The 21,719-nt window shown below is 41.2% G+C and overlaps 1 protein-coding gene across 2 annotated transcripts in view; it reads left to right on the top strand.

Moving 5' to 3' along the window:
• Nucleotides 1-21,719, top strand: part of uif (sushi, von Willebrand factor type A, EGF and pentraxin domain-containing protein uif) — a 148,933-nt gene that overhangs the window by 104,313 nt on the left and 22,901 nt on the right. For both annotated transcript variants that reach the window (XM_084589565.1, XM_084589566.1), the window contains 20 exons: nucleotides 129-353; nucleotides 922-1,113; nucleotides 1,319-1,459; nucleotides 1,822-1,922; nucleotides 2,335-2,535; nucleotides 5,998-6,202; nucleotides 6,692-6,943; nucleotides 7,443-7,681; nucleotides 7,847-8,066; nucleotides 9,124-9,335; nucleotides 10,642-10,909; nucleotides 11,279-11,437; nucleotides 11,783-11,953; nucleotides 12,696-12,860; nucleotides 16,076-16,270; nucleotides 18,477-18,752; nucleotides 19,061-19,449; nucleotides 19,877-20,050; nucleotides 20,404-20,597; nucleotides 20,804-21,180. In XM_084589565.1, the coding sequence (XP_084445691.1) occupies nucleotides 129-353; nucleotides 922-1,113; nucleotides 1,319-1,459; nucleotides 1,822-1,922; nucleotides 2,335-2,535; nucleotides 5,998-6,202; nucleotides 6,692-6,943; nucleotides 7,443-7,681; nucleotides 7,847-8,066; nucleotides 9,124-9,335; nucleotides 10,642-10,909; nucleotides 11,279-11,437; nucleotides 11,783-11,953; nucleotides 12,696-12,860; nucleotides 16,076-16,270; nucleotides 18,477-18,752; nucleotides 19,061-19,449; nucleotides 19,877-20,050; nucleotides 20,404-20,597; nucleotides 20,804-21,180 (4,356 nt within the window). The remainder of the gene's footprint in view (nucleotides 1-128; nucleotides 354-921; nucleotides 1,114-1,318; nucleotides 1,460-1,821; nucleotides 1,923-2,334; nucleotides 2,536-5,997; nucleotides 6,203-6,691; nucleotides 6,944-7,442; nucleotides 7,682-7,846; nucleotides 8,067-9,123; nucleotides 9,336-10,641; nucleotides 10,910-11,278; nucleotides 11,438-11,782; nucleotides 11,954-12,695; nucleotides 12,861-16,075; nucleotides 16,271-18,476; nucleotides 18,753-19,060; nucleotides 19,450-19,876; nucleotides 20,051-20,403; nucleotides 20,598-20,803; nucleotides 21,181-21,719) is intronic.

The following is a 21,719-nucleotide window of genomic DNA, read 5'->3' on the forward strand; positions in this document are numbered from 1 at the left end:
TGAATTCATGAAAGCATTGATTTCCCTAATGTCGAAAAAAAATGCCACTTGTCATTTACAATGATTTCACCAGTATTAGCCAATTTTAATGCAGGAACATTGACACAACTTGTATGGAAAACTTTCAGTTGCCACCTGCCCCGTCCTTGACGACGATGCAACACAGGGGTTGGCCGTGCGGACAAATGCGGCGTCTGACCATCTGGTGTTCCAAAAGAATGTGACAGTTTCCTGCAACGAAGTTGGAAGACCGTTGAGAGAGACTGCCACAGCTGGGTTTAGGCAATGTGTGTACAATCCAACTGACGGCAAGCCTGATTACTGGTTATCGGGTGCATCTCCGGAGTGCCGCAGTAAGATATGAATGCTTGTATTATGTTTCTTCCTGTGCAGAGGGTTTAGACATAGTACCTAGCTGAAGTTATATAGCTTCATCGAAGATAATTTGCACGATTCTCAGGCCTCTGTGTGCTGGCATGCTTTCATCACCTCCTTTAGGTGGGCAGCTTGCTAGGTAGCATAGCTTGTAGACGAGGTCTAATGAAAGCAGAATGAAGTTTCAGCAAGTATTAAGGGCTGTACTAGACTTTAATGGATGAAAAACAGCCGACAGTGTGACCCACCTTGGCTCCACATATAAGTTTTGTACCTTAAAACTTCAAGCATGTCAGAACCCGCTTCTGAACAACTGCCTGATACTATAAGAAAGGCTAAGCTTGCCAGAGCTGGCTTTACAAGAATGTTTGATACCACAGTTACAGAACCTTCTTGTTGGGGATCAAATATTTTAGTGCATGCTTTTCAAATTCAGTATATGCTCTTTTTTTACGCACAATTAAAACCAATAATTGTTAGTAAATAATAGTCCATGAAATGGTGCCTTCTCCCGTTTCTGTGATGACAACTCCCTTTCTTTAACAGGAACTGACTGCGGTCCTCCGCCAGACACAATTGGTGCTACATATGGGTTTCACGTGGACACGAAGTATCGTGCAAGCTTTTTCTTTGGCTGTGAGGACACGTTCACGCTCGTGGGCAAGAGCAAACTAAACGACAATGTCATTCGCTGCCAAGAGGATGGAACTTGGGACTTTGGAGACCTACGATGTGAAGGCATGTCATGCTTGCACATTTCTAGTTTCGGTGCATTTCATTAAGACAGCCTTTGCTATTGCTGTATCATGGTGAAGTCAGTTTACAACTGAGAAAATTATTATTAAAGGTCGAGGAAGTTAGTTTTTTTTTTTCCTTTAGTGAATGTGTGAGGGCGCATCCTATCACTCTGTAGTGATTCTTCCTTGGATGCAATGTTCTGCAGGGCCAGTTTGTGAAGACCCAGGTCGCCCTCCAGATGGCTACCAGATTGCAACCAGTTTTGAGCAAGGCTCAGAGGTGGTGTTTGCCTGTGACCGGCCAGGATATGTTCCATACACTACTGACCCCATCACCTGTGTCAAGAGTGAGTAATATGTTCATTTTTGTCAGCACCACGTAAGCATTGACAGCAAAATAATGTTGGTGCAGTAGCTCATGTTTTTGTGTTGGGGCTCCCCAGCACAGAAATAGGAAGCATTCAAAGCTACAAGTAGTAAGAAAGCCCTGAGGTGCTAGTTGTACCCTAGAATTTGAAATAACAAGCGCAGCTCCCTTTGCTGCTTTTTACTCTAAAAAGATAGACTGCTTGGAGCAAGTTGCTTGGCACTCAAGTGGAGTGGTCCAAATTTTCCTGTGACCTTGAAGTAAGGCATGCAGACTTCATGGCGAGTCACTGACTGAGTGAGGTGTAAAGGTACCTTGAGCCAAAACATTCTCTTTTCTCAGATGCCGAATGCAAAGTTGTGCGAGCACTTGGATTAACATCTGGTGCCATACCAGACAGTGCCATCAATGCCACTTCACATAGGAGCAACTATGAACCAAAGGTAAGGCATTGCCTGATTTTTTTTTTCTTCAATACACTGAATTTGTTTATATTACTTAGGAGATCATATTTTAAATGTGACAAAAAGGTGACAGTTGTATCATTAAGTATATCTGCCAGAGTTTGTATACTGCAGTAGCCAAAAAACGTAGACAGCTTTATATGCAATTATTTATTGTTTATTTTGCTCAATGCAATGACTGCTACCAAGAGTTGCATACAGACATTGCAGGGCAGTTAGGTAGCCAATATGTTCAGTCACTTAGCTTCTGAAGTGCACTTGTCAATGTATCAGTATTCAGCCTACATTAGCATTTGTATTTCTTGGATTACCATTTGTCATCAGGCGACGTGAATGTTGGTAATTCACATTGTGCAATATGTCAATGACCTGTTTTTCTCTTACCATTCAGAATATTCGCCTGAACAGTGCCACAGGTTGGTGTGGCCAGCAAGAAGCCTTCACATATGTGACAGTTGATATGCGCAAGATTTACCATATCAAGGCTCTTTTGGTCAAGGGTGTTGTGACAAATGATGTTGTTGGTCGCCCAACGGAGCTGCGTTTCTTCTACAAGACGAGAGAAAATGAAAACTTCGTGGTCTACTTTCCTGTAAGCAGCATATTTTCTTTAAAGCTGAATGAAATGAAAAAAGCCTGTCAGGCAGCATTACAAACAACTTAAGAAAACACACAGAAGGTTCCCATTATGCTAAATGACCAATTGTGCTAAGCAGTATCGGAGCTGTTGAGAGTTGCTCATGCACACAAAGTTGATTCAATGCAAACTGTTTTCCTTGCTCCTTTTTTGTTTGCAAGAAGTATTGCACTGGTACATAAACTTGATGACTTTGTGGTAAGGTCATAAGCAGCTGCAGTTGTGAAATAAGTACGTGTGTAGACCTCCAGAAGCTAAAAAGCATGTCATGTAGTTCAGCAGTGCAGAAATAAAAAAAGTGCTACTGTTAATAATTGCAAACAGGAAATTTTTGAAGTTCTTCAAGCACCCTTACAAGCTGTGGGCAGCTTAGGTGATGTGGCTCAGGCAGTGGAAGTGGTGTGCAATGCTTGTGGTAATGCTTTACTAGTGTGTTATTCTAGTGAAATTAAGTTGTGAACAACACAAAGCTGGTGTCTTTTTTTAGTGTAAAACATTGATATGAACCATTGATCCGGAGGTTCAGAGTCTAGCAAAACTGTCTAGTATAGGTATCTACGGAGGAGTGAGGCATATACTGTGCTTTTGTTTGCCCAAAAACAGACAAACTAACAGCTTTCAGTTTAGGCAAGGCAATTTAGTCTTATAGTGTTTAACATCTGAAAACGACTTGGGCTATGAGAGGCACCGTGATGAAGTGCTCCGAAAATTCCAGTCACCTGGAGTTCTTTAATGTGCACTGACATCGCACAGTACACAGATGCCTTGCTAATTCTATGCAAATTTCAAATTGATGTATAGGAAAGGAGAGGCAGAGTATCTTTCACACTTGTCGCTGGACATCTGAGCCGTGCCGTATGGGAAGAGAGGAAGGTGAGAGTAAAAGGAAAAAATAGGTACCGTAGTGGAGGACTGTGGAATAATTTCCACCAGCCAGGGACATTTATGTACATTGACATCGCTGAGCCGTGCCGTATGGGAAGAGAGGAAGGTGAGAGTGAAAGGAAAAAATAGGTACCGTGGTGGAGGACTGCGGAATAATTTCCACCAGCCAGGGACATTTATGTACATTGACATCGCTGTGCCAGTTTCTCATTGTTAAACCGCCAAGCAAAGCTATGCCAAACATTGCTTTTGCACTTCTTAATCAGTTTATGCATAGGGTTAAAGCCCGGCTAACGTTTTTTATTTTTTTTTTAATTTTTTATATACAGTTCAAAAATATGTGTTCGATAATTATCATTCTGCAGTGCTAATCTCGCAATAGCTATTTCAACATACTTGATGAATAATGTGAAGCAGGCTATTTAGGCAAGCACAAAGAACAAAAAGCTTGTTTAGATGTTTGTTGCAGTTCTTCTGATGCATTGTACATATGTGTTCCTTTGCACCACAAGGAAACCTGCCAATTGCTAGAGCTTTAGAAATGTGTGGTCTTTCATAACAGAGCCGCCAAAGAGGCAGTTCAGAACCACCCTGTTTGGCACAGCTTCTTTGAGCTGATTTTCACCACTATGTCCGCTTGCATTTCAAGCTGAACACTGCACAATATCCAAAGGCTTTGTCCTGCAAACGTGATGGAAAAAAACACACTGCACTCCTGCTTATATACTTCCGACATTAGACTTTGTTACCTGCTGCAATGGCTTAGTAACTGAAGTGTTTTTTGCAAAAGAGGCTCCAGAAGGAAATGCTTCATAGAGAAGATGACTTGAGACACTCACATCGGCTCAAGAAGAAGACACGAGGCAACACGTGTCTTGTTCTCTGTCTGGTGTCTACTTTGGATGCCCCTTTCATATAATATCAAACCAACTTGCCAAACGGTGATCTGCAGCTAAAGTGTCCTTGCTGAAGTAGTCTGCTGCTGATCATGAAAATGTAGTTTGAGCCTAGCAACATCGGCTACATTTCTATGAGAAGCAGAATACAAGACCATATTTGCACTGAGATTTCAGTGTACATTACAAGAACTCAAGGTGGTCAGAAGTAACCTGGAGCCATCCACTATACTGTGCCTCACAGCCAACACCATTGATTTGACGCATAAAAACTTACTGAACCATTGATCAGAACCGGTTAAAAGTTACCGTGACGAACTTCTGTCCCTTGTGTTTCGTGCTTTGTGTCCTTGTTTTTACCGCTACAAAATGATTCCAACAAGAAATTACCAACTAGCCCAACTTGACGTTTTAACCAGTTAACCTTAATTGTTAATTGTAGGATTTAACATCTCAGAGTAAACCCTCATTACAAGAGACACTCAAGGGACCCGAAAAACATGTCTCTTGTAAGCAAGGTCTCTTGTAACCAAAAATTCTAAAAGCACTGCGTTGATCAGTTTACTGCATATCAGCATATAGATGCATTCACACGCATTAACAGGAAATTGTTCAGGAAAGCTAAGTTATTTATACTAGTATGTATTTTTGTGAGTGCAGAGTGTATTCCTTCTGAAATTCTGGAGGTGAAGCACTTCACTTTGCAAGCCTTCCTGTTGCTCTAATACCTTCGAAGCACTCTTATATGCTCGTCGCCCTCAGATGCTTACATGCTTGTCACCCACTGATGATTCAAAAAGAGAAAGACATCAGGATTCTGAGCTTTCATCTTGTGATCAAATGTTAACAGTGAGGAGTTAACAATGCTAGATGTCATTCACGAATTTTGATTTGCTTAGTAGGTGACAGTAATGCGATGCCAGTAACTGAAACAGCGGGGTCGTTTTGACTTTCCAACCGTGGGGAAGCATTCCTCAGTTCCTGACATATACAACAATAAGGACACTGATATGGAATAGAATTTAGCTAAGGGAATCTGAAGTGCATCATGTACGAGTTGGTATGGTCCAGATGCATTGCATGAGCACCCTTGGGTTGTGTCTCTTCTAAATAGGGAAGAATTTACTCCAGGGACCTGAAAAAGTTGTCCTTAGTAACCGAGTGTCTCTTGTAACCACGTCTCTTGTATGCAATATTGTTAACATGGCAGACATAAGAAAACCAACCAAACCATTTTCAAGTGTCTCTTATAACCGAGTGTCTCTTGTAACGAGATTTAACTACTTAAATTGTGAGGGATGCCATAGTGGAGGGCTTTAGATAAATTTAGATTACATAAGTGTCCCTTGTGTTCCTTTGTGAAACGTGCCGCAGCTGGAATTTACTTGTTAACACCTTTAACTGTGACGGAGCCACTGTTCTTTTCTATTACTGACCTCTAAATGTAACATTGCTACCTGTTTACTGATAATGCACCCGTGTTTTATATTGTTGCAAAACATGAAATTAATTGCGCGTGGCTATGCTGTGAAAAAAGAGGGCAAAATAACTGAGGCATTTGTTGTTCCACGAAGTCAAATGCACTATTACTTAGAGATTTTGTTTTTACAACATTGCTCTTTTGTGAAATTTCTAGAATTTCAACTTGACAAGCAGGGATTCCAAGAACTATGGAGAGCTGACAGTGATCCCATTGCCACTGAGCGTACGGGCTCGCTATGTGATCTTGGGCATCGTATCATACAACAAGAATCCTTGCCTCAAGTTTGAACTTATGGGCTGTGAAGACACTGAAGAAGAAGTTTTGCTGGGCTATGACAATGGCTATTCCTTTTGTGTCGGTGAGTTTTTCAATCATCAGCAAATAATTAAGATGGGCAAAAAAAAGTCATTTTGTAGAAACAGGAGTGGCAGATGACTAAATAAGAAGCAATGCTTTTTCTTTCTTTCTTTTTTTTTTTCACATGCTGAGTTTAATGCAAATAAATGGAACAGCAGCTAGGATATTGTGCTTGTGATTCCAAAAGCAACAAGTTCAGTTGCAGCTGCATTCTGACGGTGTACAGGCATGAAACACTTCAGACCATGTTAAAAACCCTCATAAAATCAGGGTTAATCCTATGATTTTGCCTATATTATTTGTAATGAACAGGTAAATGCAGACTTGTGAAGTGAGTTTCTAGTATAGCACTATTTTTTTTTTTTAAGTTATAAATGATTCATGTTAGACCTAAAACGAAACTTTGGGCTTTCACATCTACAGAAAATTGTGTGGCAAATTAATATGTTAGAATAATCACAGAAGTTACATGGGTTGCTTGAACTTGCAGATCGGGAACCCCCAGCATTCATCAACTGCCCCTCCCATCCCCTGGTCTTGGAGCGCACGCCGTCTGGCCATGTTCCAGTCAACTTTTCTGTGCCACATGCTGTTGACAATTCTGGACGCATTGCACGCTTTGAAGTTCGTCCAGTGGGATTCAAGCCTCCTGCAGTTGTATTCGAGGACACAGTTGTCGAGTACACTGCTTATGACTTCAATGGCAACATAGCTGTATGCACAATAAACATCACAGTACCAGGTATGTGGGCTCTAGTCCTCTAAATGACAACGCCTGTGTTTGCAGGAGAAAAAAAAAACTACTTGCTGAGATGTTCTTTGATATTTTCTAACCATCAGCTCAGGCTTGAGTGTGTTTTGTGCACTGGACAGCACATGCTCGTGTTTAAAGCATTTGTAGACTGTTTGACGAGTTTTTCGGGGGCGAGGGGTTGATTCAACCTTTAAGGAGAAAGATGTAGGGTGTACTATGCTGTAATCTTTACTTGTCATATGTGACACTGAGCAACAATCTACACTATGAGGCATAATGCAGTTTAGGGATTCTCAAACTGCATAGGATGATTTTGCATTGTCTTTTAATCACAAGATAGTGTGAACAATGGTCTTTTTCTGACTTTAACAGAACGAATTTATATTTTGAACTTGTTGAGCTAAACATCCAGCTGGATATCAGGTGGGAACTCAATTGGAGTAGTTCTGTTGATCTTCTTCGCTCTTTTCCTGACTCTTTTTCATAGATTACACACCACCATCGCTAACATGTCCACAGTCCTATGTTGTTGAACTTACTGAACGCCAGGAGAGCTACTTGGTCAATTTCAACGAAACACGGCGATTTATCAATGCCACCGACAAGTCTGGAAATGTGGAAATAACGCTGACACCTGAAAGTGCTGTGATACCCATTGGTGGCTACAGGAATGTCACAGTCACTGGCACCGACCGATTTGGAAACCAAGCTTTTTGCTACTTTCAGGTTGGTGAAATTTATTACTTGGGCTCTGTCTAGTGAAATAAGAGCTGCGTCATAAGGGAGTGGATTATAACTTGAGCTTTGAATTAATTTTTTTTGTTAAAAGTCAGATCGTATTGTGGCCAATGGCAAAAACAATTGTGTCTATGTCTGTTACCCAATGAACAGGTATCAGTGCAAGCAACCACCTGTGTGGCTTGGTCCCTTGCTCCACCTGCGAATGGAGTGGTGAACTGCTTGCCCAATGAGGAGAACACTGGCTACCGATGCCTGGCCACTTGCAACAGTGGATTCAAGTTCACAGATGGGGAGCAAGCCAAGACATATGAATGTGCAAACAAGGAACAGTGGAAGCCAAGCTCCATTATTCCAGACTGTGTGCCTGAAGGTAATGTGTGCTCAAGCTTCAAGTGTTTTAAAACGTCACATGAACCTTTAGAAAATCATGTCTTAATTTTTTTAGAAAATGTTTTTTTTTTAAGAAATTAGATTTTTTTATTTCTTTAGAAATTAAGAAATGCCAACTTGTTCACTGGCTCACAGCTAGCTTTCGTGTAAAAAATATTTATTTATTTACAGTACTTTACAGGCCTCCAGGGAGGCATTGTGTAAGGGGGGCAGAATACAGATATGCATAATAGTGCCAGAAAAAAGCAGCAAAAAGTCCATACTAACAAACACTTTTAAAGGACAGCAAAATATTGTGTTCATTGTTAACACAACAACTATAAACAAAGGGACATGGAAAATGTATTTCAAACAAGAAAACATACATAAAAGGAGCCAGGGCTATAAAACACATGCATAGCTACAGAAATAAATATGTACCAAGCAAGCTACTGTATGAAATATGAAAAAAAAAAAAAAGAAAAAAGGCCATGACACCAGAATACAGAAGGGAATGCTGTAAGACTAATTATCAGTGATCATGGAAAGTTTCATGATTGTGCCTCTGAGGCTTTACTTCTGCCATTTATGCACATGATGTGATTCAACTAACAAAGATTTGCAGTTCAATCTGGTCGGATATATGGTGCAAAGTGTAAGAAATAGTGCCAAAATTAATTTGGATAACTTAGCTCATCAGTAAATCACCACCATCACTCATAGTTTAACCTTTCATTGCAGTTTCTTCCATAAAATGCTACTCATTGTTGGGGTAACGTTCCAGCAATGACTTGTGTTATTAGGATATCGTCCGGTCTGTTTCAAATAATAATTTTTCTTACCATGCATATCAACTAGATGTACAAATTGTACTGTTCATATCTGGTGTTGCTGTTATTCTGCCCTCATAGTGCTGTCAAAGTCTTCCACCACACTGAGCTGCTCCAAACACCTAACTGAGTCTAATTGAGGTAGAAGTATGTGCAGGGAAGTGCCTGAGAACTACAAGTAGTCCCACTTCGCATAGGATGTGCAAACTTTGCCTTTTCTCTGTCCAGACACCAACCAGGCAGCCTATGACGTGATAGCTTCAGTGGAGTACAGAGCGGGTGGTGCACTGTCTGCAGTCTGCCTGAACCACTACGTCAGCTATGTGTCCACCTACTACAGCTCCCTCAACAGGCTTCTTTCAGAGCGCTGTTCTGCCATTAATGTTCAGATGGACATCTCTTTCCACAACACCAGCATCAGGACACGGGGTGAAAATGAGGTATGTGCCGTCAGTAACATCTTGTTAACACCTAAAGAGGGACGAAGGTCTTGAGACCTTTTTCTTTGTTTATGGACTAAATGGAATGAAAATGTATAGTCATAATCAGATTTTTTATTCTGATTTCAAATATGTTATCATTTTCCTGATATGTCGTTTAGTTTTTAATATACAGTGTATACATTTTCTCTGCTTTGTTAGCAAAAACAATTTAAAAAAGAAGAACGCTTCTCAGAAAACTATTACTAGCATGTGGTCTGGGGCTAGATAGTATACAGTCCAGGGATTACAATGTACGAAGCCAATACCATTAGTCATTTTACACCTTGATGAAGTTCAATCTAGGGAGTACTGGTTGATGTGCAGTTTAAATTAGAGTGCACAAAAAAAAAATAGCAAGCACAATTTTGTTGCAACATTGCATACTTTTATCCCATAGCAGCATGCTGTAATAAGAATTACTTTTTTCATCTACTCTATATGCAAAGATATCCTTCTTGTAACTAGCTAACAATAAAGAATTTGAATTTTGAGAAAACAAGATAAACAAATTAGAAGGGTTAGGGTTTGGGCTTGTGGGTAATCAGCTTGAGTTTCCATAGCGCACAACAAAAAAGGGACACACACAGCGCTCGTGTTGTGTCCCTTCTCTGTTGTGCGCTATGGAACTTCAAGAAGAAACAAACAAGGATTAGGTTTATTCAGCTCATTTACACCGTATAAAGGGGAATGAATGACTCAGCGAGTAAATAAAGTCATAGATATGTTGAAGGTGGGATGTAAATTTTCAAAATGTTGTTTTCAAAAAGTAATTCTTTCTTCTTGAGATTTTTGGACCCTCAAGAGCCCTGTACTCTATTAAGTAGAATGCTGTTATGGATGATATATGATATCTCTTAGTTATTGAGAAAAATTTCTTAATATTGTTAGAGCTGCCACTGAGCCATCATTGTAGAATTAGGATATTAGGATGGAGCTGTCATAATGAGACAAACATTTTTCACCATAAAAAAGCAATTCTCAAAATTCTTATGCAGTTCAAGTTGTCAAGACGTAAGCATCATTTTCTAATGCTTCTTTCTATGGTCTTTACCTATAGTGCCCTTTGTTTCGCTGTGATGCCAGAAGAAAAGCAAGCAGCAGTTTGAGATTTTTTAAATTTTGTAACGATTATAGGTTTGTGCATAATATTTAATGTTCAAAATAGAAGTGTTGATTTAACAACAGCCCAGAGAATATCGAGAGGTTTTTGCATTGCATCCTGCTGTGGTGGGTGTAAAAACCCTTTTCCATTTCACATATGCAGATCACCATTGGCTACACACTGAGAATTGTGCCTGTGGTCCGCCAGCGCCTTCTGTATGACCTGTGTGGCTCTACACTGGGGCTCATCTTTGACCTGAGTGTACCGAGCACATCTGCAGTCATCGAGCCCATTCTCAACATCAGCGCTCAGAATGTAGGAGGCCAGTGTCCCACTATCCAGGCCATCCGCTCAACAGTTGATAGGGGATTCAACTGTGAGGCAGGAGAAGTTCTCAACCAGGATGTTAGCGGACAAGTGCCTCGCTGCTGTGAGTCCGACTTAGGTCTACTGTGCCATGCCAACTTATTTGGTTTTTGTTTTATTTCTACTCTTTCTGAAGTTTTAATTACAGCCATCCAAACTTTGGCTTTAAAGTCAAAACTTATGAGCCAGGTTCTCAACCTCCATATTTTGATCATTTTTTTTTAGTCCATTGGCGGTACCTAAAGGCCTTGAAAGTAAAAGTTCACTTAGCGCATCTTCAATCACTTCCTCAGCTAAGATTGCAAAAAAAAAAAAGCATTGCAACGCAGCGCAGTTTAAAACAACTTTTGTATTCTTTTGTTTGCATAAAACTAAACAAATTTTACTGGGGTCCATCTCTCATGCCCCAACTCTCCTTCTTTTGGCTATGCAGTACATTGCCCTGCCGGGACGTTTGCCTCCAAGGATGAGAAGTGCACCTTCTGCAGTAGGGGTTTCTACCAAGACTTGACACGGCAGTCCTCCTGCAAACGCTGTCCTGTGGGAACACACACTCGTGATGAGGGCAGCAAGAGCCTCACTGAGTGCATTCGTAAGTTGCTTGTAATAGTAGAGACGATGCACCCTCACCTAGAGCGAAGTAAGTACTGTGCTGCAGGGAAAATAAAAACAGCACTGATGTTATCGCAGCTCCATTTGCTCTTTATTCCAGCATAATTTTAAGTCCACTGTAATTTTAAATGAACATTACATGATTATAGACGTGGCATGCCCCACAGTAGTTAAATTGTTTCCACCTGTGCTGCTAGTTTAATATACTGTGTGCATATTTGTACTGCTGAGATCAGTATGATGCATGCAAACAAATGAGCGGAAGGATTTTAGACAAGCTTTAAATTCACAATTTTTAATGCGTATGCGTTACTACTCTTTGCAGCTGTTTGTGGGTTTGGAACATACTCTCCAACGGGCTTGGTGCCCTGTTTACAATGTCCATCAAATACCTTCGCTGGCATGCCTCCTATTGATGGCTTCAAGGAATGCCAGCGGTGCCCGGCCAATACCTTCACTTACACACCTGGAGCCGATTCTTTGAAGTCATGCAAACGTGAGCTTTCATAAGTATTTTGTCCTGTAGCCGAGAAAAGATGTTGCATGGAATTTTGTATCCTCAAAAAAACTTAAATACTCATATCTAAGCACTAACCATCTATTTTCTTTATCTCAAAGCTTCAAATACTAGCTTTGAATCTTGTGCAGTCAAATAATTCATAACTACAGTTCAAAATATAGGACAGAAATGAAGGAGGGACCCCACACCTCCTTCATCTCTGTCCTGTCTTTTGCGCTGTAGTTATGGATCATCGCAAAACACCAACTCGCCCAACAACTGCTTCAATCAAATAAGCATCCTTTGAAAATGGATACATGTAATTGACCTTGGTTTAATGGTTTCATAGGTGTTTGTCAGTAAGAAAACTTAACAGTAAATATTTTTGCATTATCTCAAAAAATGCTATGAACTAATGAAAAATCGTATACTATAGAATAATTTTAGTAATGCTGTCATTTAAGCTACTAGTTGGTTCTGCATCTTGGAAAAAACTGCATAAAAAGACAATACACATGGAACGAACACTGCTTGTGTTAATTGTTTATTCTTTCTGCATTCATCATCTTTTTACACTGTTTTTTTCCCAACTGGTGTAACTTGTTAAACATAACAGCAACTTTTGCAGTTAGTGCTGCTTGACTGACGGTAGGAACTTGTGAATTACAAAACTAGTATTGGCTACAATCAGCTTTCTCAATATTTTACTAATTCATGATTTGATGCCTGTTTTGTACAGCTCGCTGCCCTCCAGGCACATACTCTGAAACGGGACTAGAGCCCTGCTCGCCATGTCCCATCAACTTCTATCAGCCCCAGGATGGCCAAACCAGCTGCATCAAGTGCGCCCCCAATCAGAAGACAGCTAGGCCTGGGGCCCTTAGTCCTGAAGCCTGCTCACCTGGTATGTTAGCAGTAACTATGCATACTTCATAGCTACTCAAACCTTCAGTTATTTTCCACTTGTGTACCTCTGCCAATTCAGGGCTATTGTAACATACTATCAGTAACAATTATATCCCGGACACACAAAAAGAAATTAAGAACCTGTAGAGCTATGATGCCAGGCTTAGCACATTAATCAGTGAAAGATGCTATAGCTTTGGTTTAGCTATTTAGGCACGCACATTTCTGACAAATACTCATTTCTCTACGCAATGCAAGATGAGAGCTTTGTGATAGTTAAACTGAGTCGAAATCGCACTGCATACTTCTTTGCTCTTTGCTGTCTTGCCCTTCTTCCTTGTCATCAGGATGCATGTCAACCTTCCATGGTAGCCACCCTTCAGGTTGTTCCTATTCGCCGCGAGATCGACCTAGAGGTGGCGCCACCGTCACTCCGGTAGTGTGGATCGGCAGCCGGCGGCGCTCGCAGAAACGCACGCTGCGTAGGTCTGCTTCCGAGTTGACGGCGGGTTTGTTGGCGATGAAAACGTGTCTTCTGCAGTATTTCTGCAATATTGCAGAAAAAAATCCGAGGATTTCACCAATGCAGCAGAAAAAGAGCGGATTTTAGGAAAACAATGCACGCAGCCACCAGACTTCTAGATTTACTTTGCACGTTTCTGCCGCTGTACCGCGCTCACGCGCCTAATGCTTGGGCCTGCCTAATGACAGCTTTGTTTTTCTTATCGACTTTTCAACAGTTTGTGCGTGTCTCATGTGAGTGAGACCGGCGAATTTAGTGTCAAGCCCATGCAGATACCTGCAGTACTTTTGATTGAATCGAGAAAGCTGGTTCATTATATCGTACTTGACTCGAGGATTAAGGCAGGTTAAATGTAGCACTTGCTTTAGACTGAGTGCACATAAACTCTGGCCCAGACAACCACGCACAAGTATTCCTTGAAAATGAGATCACGCCGACACTATACAGGAAACCTCGCCGCACAGGAAAGCTGACTGCTCACGTGTAGAGCGGTGAGTGGATTGAATTTGCCGAGATGCTTTTTGCGACCACTGTCATAGAATGTGGTAGCGTATTACTGCATGCGCCACTAACTGTAAATGATTTCCTGAAACCGAGGAAAGAATAAGGGATTTCTGATGTGTGTGATTATAATATATAATGGTAAATTAGTACTGCAATTATTTTGTTTTGCAATGCCAATAAATTTCACAGTGTGAGAGAACTTTTACACACTTGACAGAATTTACAATAATCAGTGATTAATTTTCAGTAACGTTAAAGTGCAAGCTACGAATTACTCGCTGCAAAGACATCGTTATAAACTGCGCATGGACACTGTCACGTTCTGGGAAGCAATTTTACAGGCTGAAAATTTCTTTATCACTAATTATTTAGCAGTGACTAAATCTTATGCGAAGTAAAATATTAGGGTTGCTTCCAAAACAGATGCCGGATGTAAAACTATTCCGAAAGAAATGGAGGTCATCTTATCATGCGACTATAAAGATGTATTTATTGAACTAAACACTGATATTTAAGCCCGCATGAAGCTGTTTTACTACCCTTGTCAGAAACAATGAGTTTGCTCGGAAGACAGCACTTGGACAAAAAGGGATTAGTATAATGATTATAATAGGCTACCAGGAAAGTACATTAATCTAGGTGTATTATGTAATATTTAGGGTAACAATTAGGTGCAGGGAATATGTTTCCCAAACATTTGAGCATTTCTCTAAAGCAAAATGTGCTCACTAAAACTTTTATGGTTGCGCAAGAGCCTTCAACAACAACAACAACAACAACAACAACAACAAAAAGAAATGCATATTGGCCCAGGTTTAACGCATGAAAGCGGCATCGGCTATGACGGATAATTGCAGAAGCTGGTTTTGGTGTCGTCTTTTTTTTTTCATTATTAATACCACATTTACCACGTGGGATTGTTTATTTTGCAGTCAAATCTCACAGCAGAGGAGCGCCTTTCGAAATGGTTGTGATTGAATCCCCCGTTCTCGAAATCAGCAGTCGAGCGCCCTTACCATTGAGACACCGCAACAAAGGTTTAAAAGAAAAAAAAAAAAAAAAAAAAAGGAAAAAAAAAGAGAAAAAAGTACTCGCACAACTCTATTGTGAATACAGACGGCATAGTAGGCATAGAGTGGTCTGTTCAAACTGCATTCTGCTATATGAAGCAGTCTGCGGTGGCATATGTTTTAGTAGCTGCGGTATTCCAAACAGAAACGGGAATATGTGATTTCTGAGCGTTTGCATTAACTTTTATTGATGGCAGCGACCTGTTTTACTTTGACACGGCGGTAACGACAGTACCACTTCGTTTGAGACATTGCATGTCAAAGGATCTCAAGCGCCGAAGACCGCAATGGATGATGTCCTTATCATGCTCGATACGGACAAGTATATTTTTTTTTAATGAAGCGTGGGGTTATAGACTGTTCATATTTATTTTGCAAGAGGCATATAGTTAAGCAAAAGCTCACAGGAACCGTGAAACAAACAAAGACACTCGTGTACACGCCGCATGCATGCGCGTAAATCACTGCGGACTGGCACGCGACGTGAAAATGCATTCACACTGAGTAGGTTTCGTCGCTGAGCCGCAAGGTGGCGACTCTGCTCGATCTTGCCCATGTCAGAACCTTCTCCTCCGTCCATGATAGCCACCTTCTGGGTCCTTCCCATGGTAGCAGTCACCTTCCAGCCTCTCCCCCCTCTTTTCTACAAGGAGGAGGTAGATTTTTCTCTTTCCATTCAGCCATCTGCCATCCTGATGGTTTAATTTGAATTCGATTCATTTGACCTACATTGATGAATTTGTACACTATTTATTCAAGGTTTTACAGATGGTGCCTGATAATTTTAGGGTAGAATGCAGGTCTTTATGACTTTTTTTGCTGTATTTTTTTATATTCTTCTTTACGTCCATTGTATTTGCTTGTATTTTTGTGTCGGACTTTTGTAGTTGTTGAAATGTGCTCCCTTTTTTAATGTGCATTTTGTTTATTCTCCACTGCTGTAATAGCCTGCAAAAGCTGACAGTATTAATAAATGAAATGAAATGAATAATATAACTGCTTCCTCCATAAAATCCACTTACGTGCACATGTGCTAGGTGTAACAATGAGCACCTTCATTCTTCTCATTCATTTTGCAGTCTTTGCACTCCAAATGCATTTTCTTTTTTTTTCCAGTGCATTGCAACCCAAGCATCTGCCAGAATGGTGGCTTATGTGTGGCCCAGAACCATGAAGCTGTCTGCTACTGTCCAGCAGGCTTCACAGGACAGTTCTGTGAAAACGATATGAATGAGTGTGACAGCATGCCTTGCTACAATGGAGGAACTTGTGTGGACCAGCCACAGGGATACAAATGCAAATGTCCTCCAGGTGGGCAATTACTGCTTATGCACTGATAAATGATACGTACTGATGAATGTCTGAGCACGAAGACAAGTCCACTTGTCGAAACGTTGGCTCAACCTGCGAACTGAGGCGTACCCCATTTACCCTTGTTCAGTGCTCCTTCATACCGTGTAAACCATCTTCTTCCTCTCGTTCTACCTGAGCACAATTCAGGATTTTAAAGAATGCATGCATCAACACTTTGGCCATATGCAGTGCACAGATATGGGTACCTGTGTATTCGACAGTCAACATCAGATTTGCATAGGGCACCCGAGTGGCATGCTGTTCTGCAGACAAAGCAGCACCTAGCTGCAACTGTTATAAGATTGCACATGCAGCATTTGCACAAAAGCTGAGCTGTGTGACTTGGAAGCCAGGCAGGCACGAGCACATTACCTGAAAGCAGTTAGTTGTTGGTACATACTGCACACTGGTGAAGCACCATACACAAGTTTGACACAATGTAGCATCACATAATGTACAAATGGATTGTAGTGATACACCATCTACTAGCAGTGAACAGCTGAGTGTAAGCACAAGTGCTTGCTGATCAGAGTACAGAATAAGCATGAGTGCAAAGTTTTATAAATCTGTCATACCTGAAGTTGTTGCTCCATTATATTGTGAAGTTTTATATGCTGCTAGTATTTTGTAAAATAGTTAATGTGAACTTAGCACCTCAAAGTAATGTATGAATGGCCTCCTAGAATTGTCAAGTCAAGAGGTTTAGAGTGTTGACTTACCCCTGCTTAATATTGAAATGCAGGTAAATGATACTCATTTAGAAGCAGCTGAGTGACTGATTGAGAAATGACTGTTTGCTCTTATCGTTCCAAACATCTGTGGCATTGATGATTAAGTTTCAAAAATCGTTTCGCAAATTTGAATCCTCTCACGTAATTGTACAGTTGTAAAAGATAACTTTGCAACATAAGAGATGTGCGCAACCATTTTGAACCCTGCATGTCCAAGCAAACTGCCAAACAACTGAAAGTCGTGAAAGGGGGAAGGTATGGCAAATGCCACGGACCTGGCTTGTGAAATGGAAAGGATTCTGCAAAACCTTGAGAAACCTTTTAATCCACATCACAGAGACCAAAAGTGCACAAACGAAAAGCAACAGATGGCTAGAACAGTCGAGGCGAGTATTCTGTAGGAAAGTGTCATCCGTCTACAATAGACAGTGCTAAGAACTTGAGTACAGCTCTCGTTGGCCCCTTTAGAGGGTGCACTTTTGGTGCACATAAGGCACAAGTGATTTTTAACATGCTGTTTTTTTTTTTATGATTTCCAGCTGTTTTGCAGTTTTTGGCTAAGGAACTCAGTTGGAACCAGTATTCCCTCAATCACAAAATGGTGTTACTACATGCAGGTTTGTTATAATATGGTTCTGCTATTTAATGTGCAGAGCACACCCTTATAAAATGGCAGAACAGACCAATATCATGTGACAAATATCTTAACAGTGACCTGTCTCCTACTCTAGAGTGCTCCATTGAATTTTTATATATAAACACTCTTTCCTGCTTTGTTTGCCTTCCACTGTATTTTGTTCCCTGATGAGAAAGTCGCAGTAATCATTTCTTTCACCAGGTGATATCAAGGAATGTTAAAATACCTTAAGCAATGAAAATTAATCTGGAGTCTTCCATTACAGCGTCTCTTGCAGCTCATGTGTAGATTTGGGACATTAAACCATACTATGTCACGTCTATTTGCCTAATCTGAGACATCAGCGATCAGCAGTGAAAAAGAGCTCCATAGGTGAAGGGAGTCAATGTCAGCATTCCAATCACTCATCTATAATTGATGTATAGAAAAAAAAAAAAAATCTGTAAGCTTTTGTTTGCGTCATTCTTTGGGAGCAGTTACTTTCTTTACTTTAAAGGGTGCCTTGCCTAAAATTTAGGTATTTATTTGTAGGCACTGAAATGTCAGAAATCGTAATTCAGGAAGGTGGGGAAATGTACTCAGAAAAGCCAAACATGAAATTTGCGAAAAAAAAAAAAACTTGTTGCGATGCCAAATGCCTAAAAATTGAGACCAAATCTGAAAGTGAACACAATACAGTAAGCAAGATAGTCCTTATGTAAATATGTTCTGGAAAATATCCTGGTACTTCACAAGAAGGCGCCAGAAGAAAGTTCTCTGCAAGGTTGGATTACTCAATGTGTTCGCTCTTATCCAGGTTACAGTGGCTTGCAGTGCCAGGAGGAGCAGAGTGACTGTCTGAACAGTACGTGCCCAGACCGTGCAATGTGCCAGGACCTTCCAGGCCAAGGCACTGTCAACTGCCTCTGCCGGTCAGGCTACGAGGGTCCAACGTGCAACATTACTGTGAACCCGTGCACAGTTGGTGACAGCCCCTGTGCCAATGGAGGCCTTTGTGTGCCTTTGCAGCAAGGACGTTACAAGTGCCAGTGCCCTCTTGGTTGGAGTGGACCCACTTGCCAGATTAATATTGGTGAGTGCTCTGCCATTTGCTGCTGCATTCATGCAAAGAAGGCAGCAACAGAAAGGTCATTCACTGCACTTTTCATAGCTTCAAGTAGTACATAAACTGTTGTGTACTTTTACTTTGTAATAAGGTATAAGGTCTCTAGATGGAGCTGCACAATGCATTGCTGTCCCAGAACTAGTAAAAACAAAACATGTGCAAGCATTTCATCGCATCTCTGAAAATTATGGGCAGTTGTTACCTTTAAATACCAAACAGTGAATGAGGAAAAACGAAAAGAGAGTGCTAAGTGCCCCTCACTCTTCTCTTCTCAGATGACTGCGCGGAGAATCCATGCCTTCTGGGAGCAAACTGCACTGACCTGGTCAATGACTTTGTCTGTGACTGTCCCGCTGGGTTCACAGGAAAGAGGTGCCACCAAAAAGTGGAGCTTTGTAACGTTGACCCCTGTGTACATGGCACGTGCATTGACCGCCTTTTCTACAGCGAGTGCATATGCCATCCAGGCTGGGAGGGACAGACTTGCGAGCGCAATATCGACGACTGTCGCTCCAATCCTTGTGTCAACAATGGTGTCTGCATTGATGGCATCAATGAGTTTCGTTGCCAGTGTGACACTGGCTATACTGGATCCCGATGTCAGCATACTATTGATGACTGTGAATCTTCACCTTGCCAGAATGGTGGGACTTGCTTTGACCAGGTGGGCCTTGGATTTGTGAGAACAGCCCTGTGATGCGCAAGTAAAACAAGCAGCACGAATAACTGAATACAAACACTGATGTGCAGTCATTACATAGAATTTATTATTACAGCCTACAAGAAGGGTACACATGTGCCTTAATTTTTATTGCCCCCAACCCCTGTGTTTGCAATAAGTTGCAGCACTCTTACATCAGTTACATAGTTAATTATCTAACATTGTTGCTTACAAAGAGTACTTGTGAAAAATCAGAAGCAACATGCTTGTGGGCATTTGTTGCATGCTTTTATATACGGCAGGAAAAGGAAAAAAAACTGATAATCAGAAATTCGATGAAAATCAATTTCATGTGCATTCTTTCACAGTGATGCACCATGAATGTCGATTTTCTGCCGTCGAAAGTAATTACATTTTTTTTTTTTTTCAGATTGAAGGCTTCATCTGCCAGTGCAGACCAGGTTATGTTGGTCTCCAGTGTGAGGCAGAAGTGGATGAATGTATCAGCAGTCCTTGTTATCCTACAGGAACTGAGCGGTGTGTGGACAGTGACAATGCTTATAAGTGCATCTGCAATCCTGGCTATACAGGGGAGCTGTGTGAGGTATGTAAAATGATGCCCAATTCTATCCTCCCCCCTTCCCCCCTCCTTTTTTTTTCGGTCTGTTTACACGTGCCAGCAGATAATTCTTAAAGATTGGAAGTTTCGTGAATTTATCTCAAAACCTAAATAGTTGCACCATTTCAATTAGTGCTTAAAAAAAGGAAAAGTTGTTCTGCAGGAAATGCTTTTTGGTTTTTGAGACTAATTTTTGTAAAGAGAGTAAGTTGCCACCAGACATGCACTGGCTTAAAGAAAAAGACCGTGCTCAAATATCTGCAGCACTTTTATTACTATAACACATACTCACTAGCTTAACTTGTTGAAAAATAACTTGCAAATGTTTGCCCTTACAGGTCAACATTAATGAATGCGAATCCAACCCTTGCTTGAATGATGGCAAGTGCACGGATGCAATCAATGGCTTCAAGTGTTTCTGTCCACCAGGCTGGACTGGTGAACGCTGCGAAATCGATGTTGGAGGCTGTGCTTCAGATCCATGCTTGAATGATGCACGCTGTATAGACCTGTTCGAGGACTACTTCTGCGTGTAAGCATTATACATTTTCGTCATGTTTCTTACAGACGGCTCACCTATTGATGTGGATATTGAGTGCATTAGCTTTCAAGTATACACAGTTAGATGGGCCCAGCTGCATCTGCTGGAAAAAGCTTTTCTCGTTTATCATAAAAACTGTATTATGGCGTACGTCTATTAAGTCTTTATATGTATTGCTTGTTGTTTTTCAATTGCAGTTGCCCATCAGGAACAGACGGTAAACGCTGTCAGACATCACCACAGCGATGTATTGGGAACCCATGCACCCATGGTGGGACTTGCCGTGACTATGGTAGTGGTCTCAACTGTACGTGCCCATCAGGCTACAGCGGTGATGGTTGCCAGTATGAACACAAAGCCTGCTCAGATGTGTGCCGTAATGGTGCCACATGCAATGAAGTAGGCAGTGCAGTCCAATGCATCTGCTCACCAGGCTTCACGGGGCCCCACTGCGAGTCTGATGTGCAAGACTGCACACCATCCTCATGTCCACCGAGTGCCACATGCATTGACCTTACCAGCGGCTTCTACTGCAAGTGCCCATTCAACTTGACAGGAGAAGACTGCCGCAAACGTGAGCAAATTCAATTGCTGCATAGCTGTATGTTGTGCATATATTCTTTTCACTTCCTGGCGAGCAGCTAGGGGACAGAACCGTGCCATTTCCATAGCAGCTGCGTGCTTATGTGATATTACAAAATGCGATGACGAATAAATTTCTGCAAATGCATAGAGTGTACACAAAGAAGTAAGGCTGCTGCTGTTGTGACTACTCCAGGCAGTGGTGCAGAAGACACTACCCTACCCATTAAAAATTTCTCACTTGGCACCCTCTGCGACTGCTGTATACCTAATTAACATATGTGGCGACATAAAGGCAGTGGTTAATGGATACAATCTGATAGCTTAAAAATCAAGCCACAGTAAGTGCTACATCCAAACAAGAGATGCCTTGATCTGCACTGTAAAAATTCACAAAGAGCATTTTATTCTGGAGTGTTATGTACATATATATATAAAAAAAGAAGAATTGTGGCCATTTTTGGAGCTTAGAAAATTGCGGAGTTACAGTGCAGCACTACATATACTTGTAATGTCCCATCTCCTGTTGAC

The sequence above is a fragment of the Amblyomma maculatum genome, chromosome 1 (assembly GCF_055883805.1).
Source record: "Amblyomma maculatum isolate TAMU_Amacu chromosome 1, ASM5588380v1, whole genome shotgun sequence".
Classification (NCBI taxonomy): domain Eukaryota; kingdom Metazoa; phylum Arthropoda; class Arachnida; order Ixodida; family Ixodidae; genus Amblyomma; species Amblyomma maculatum.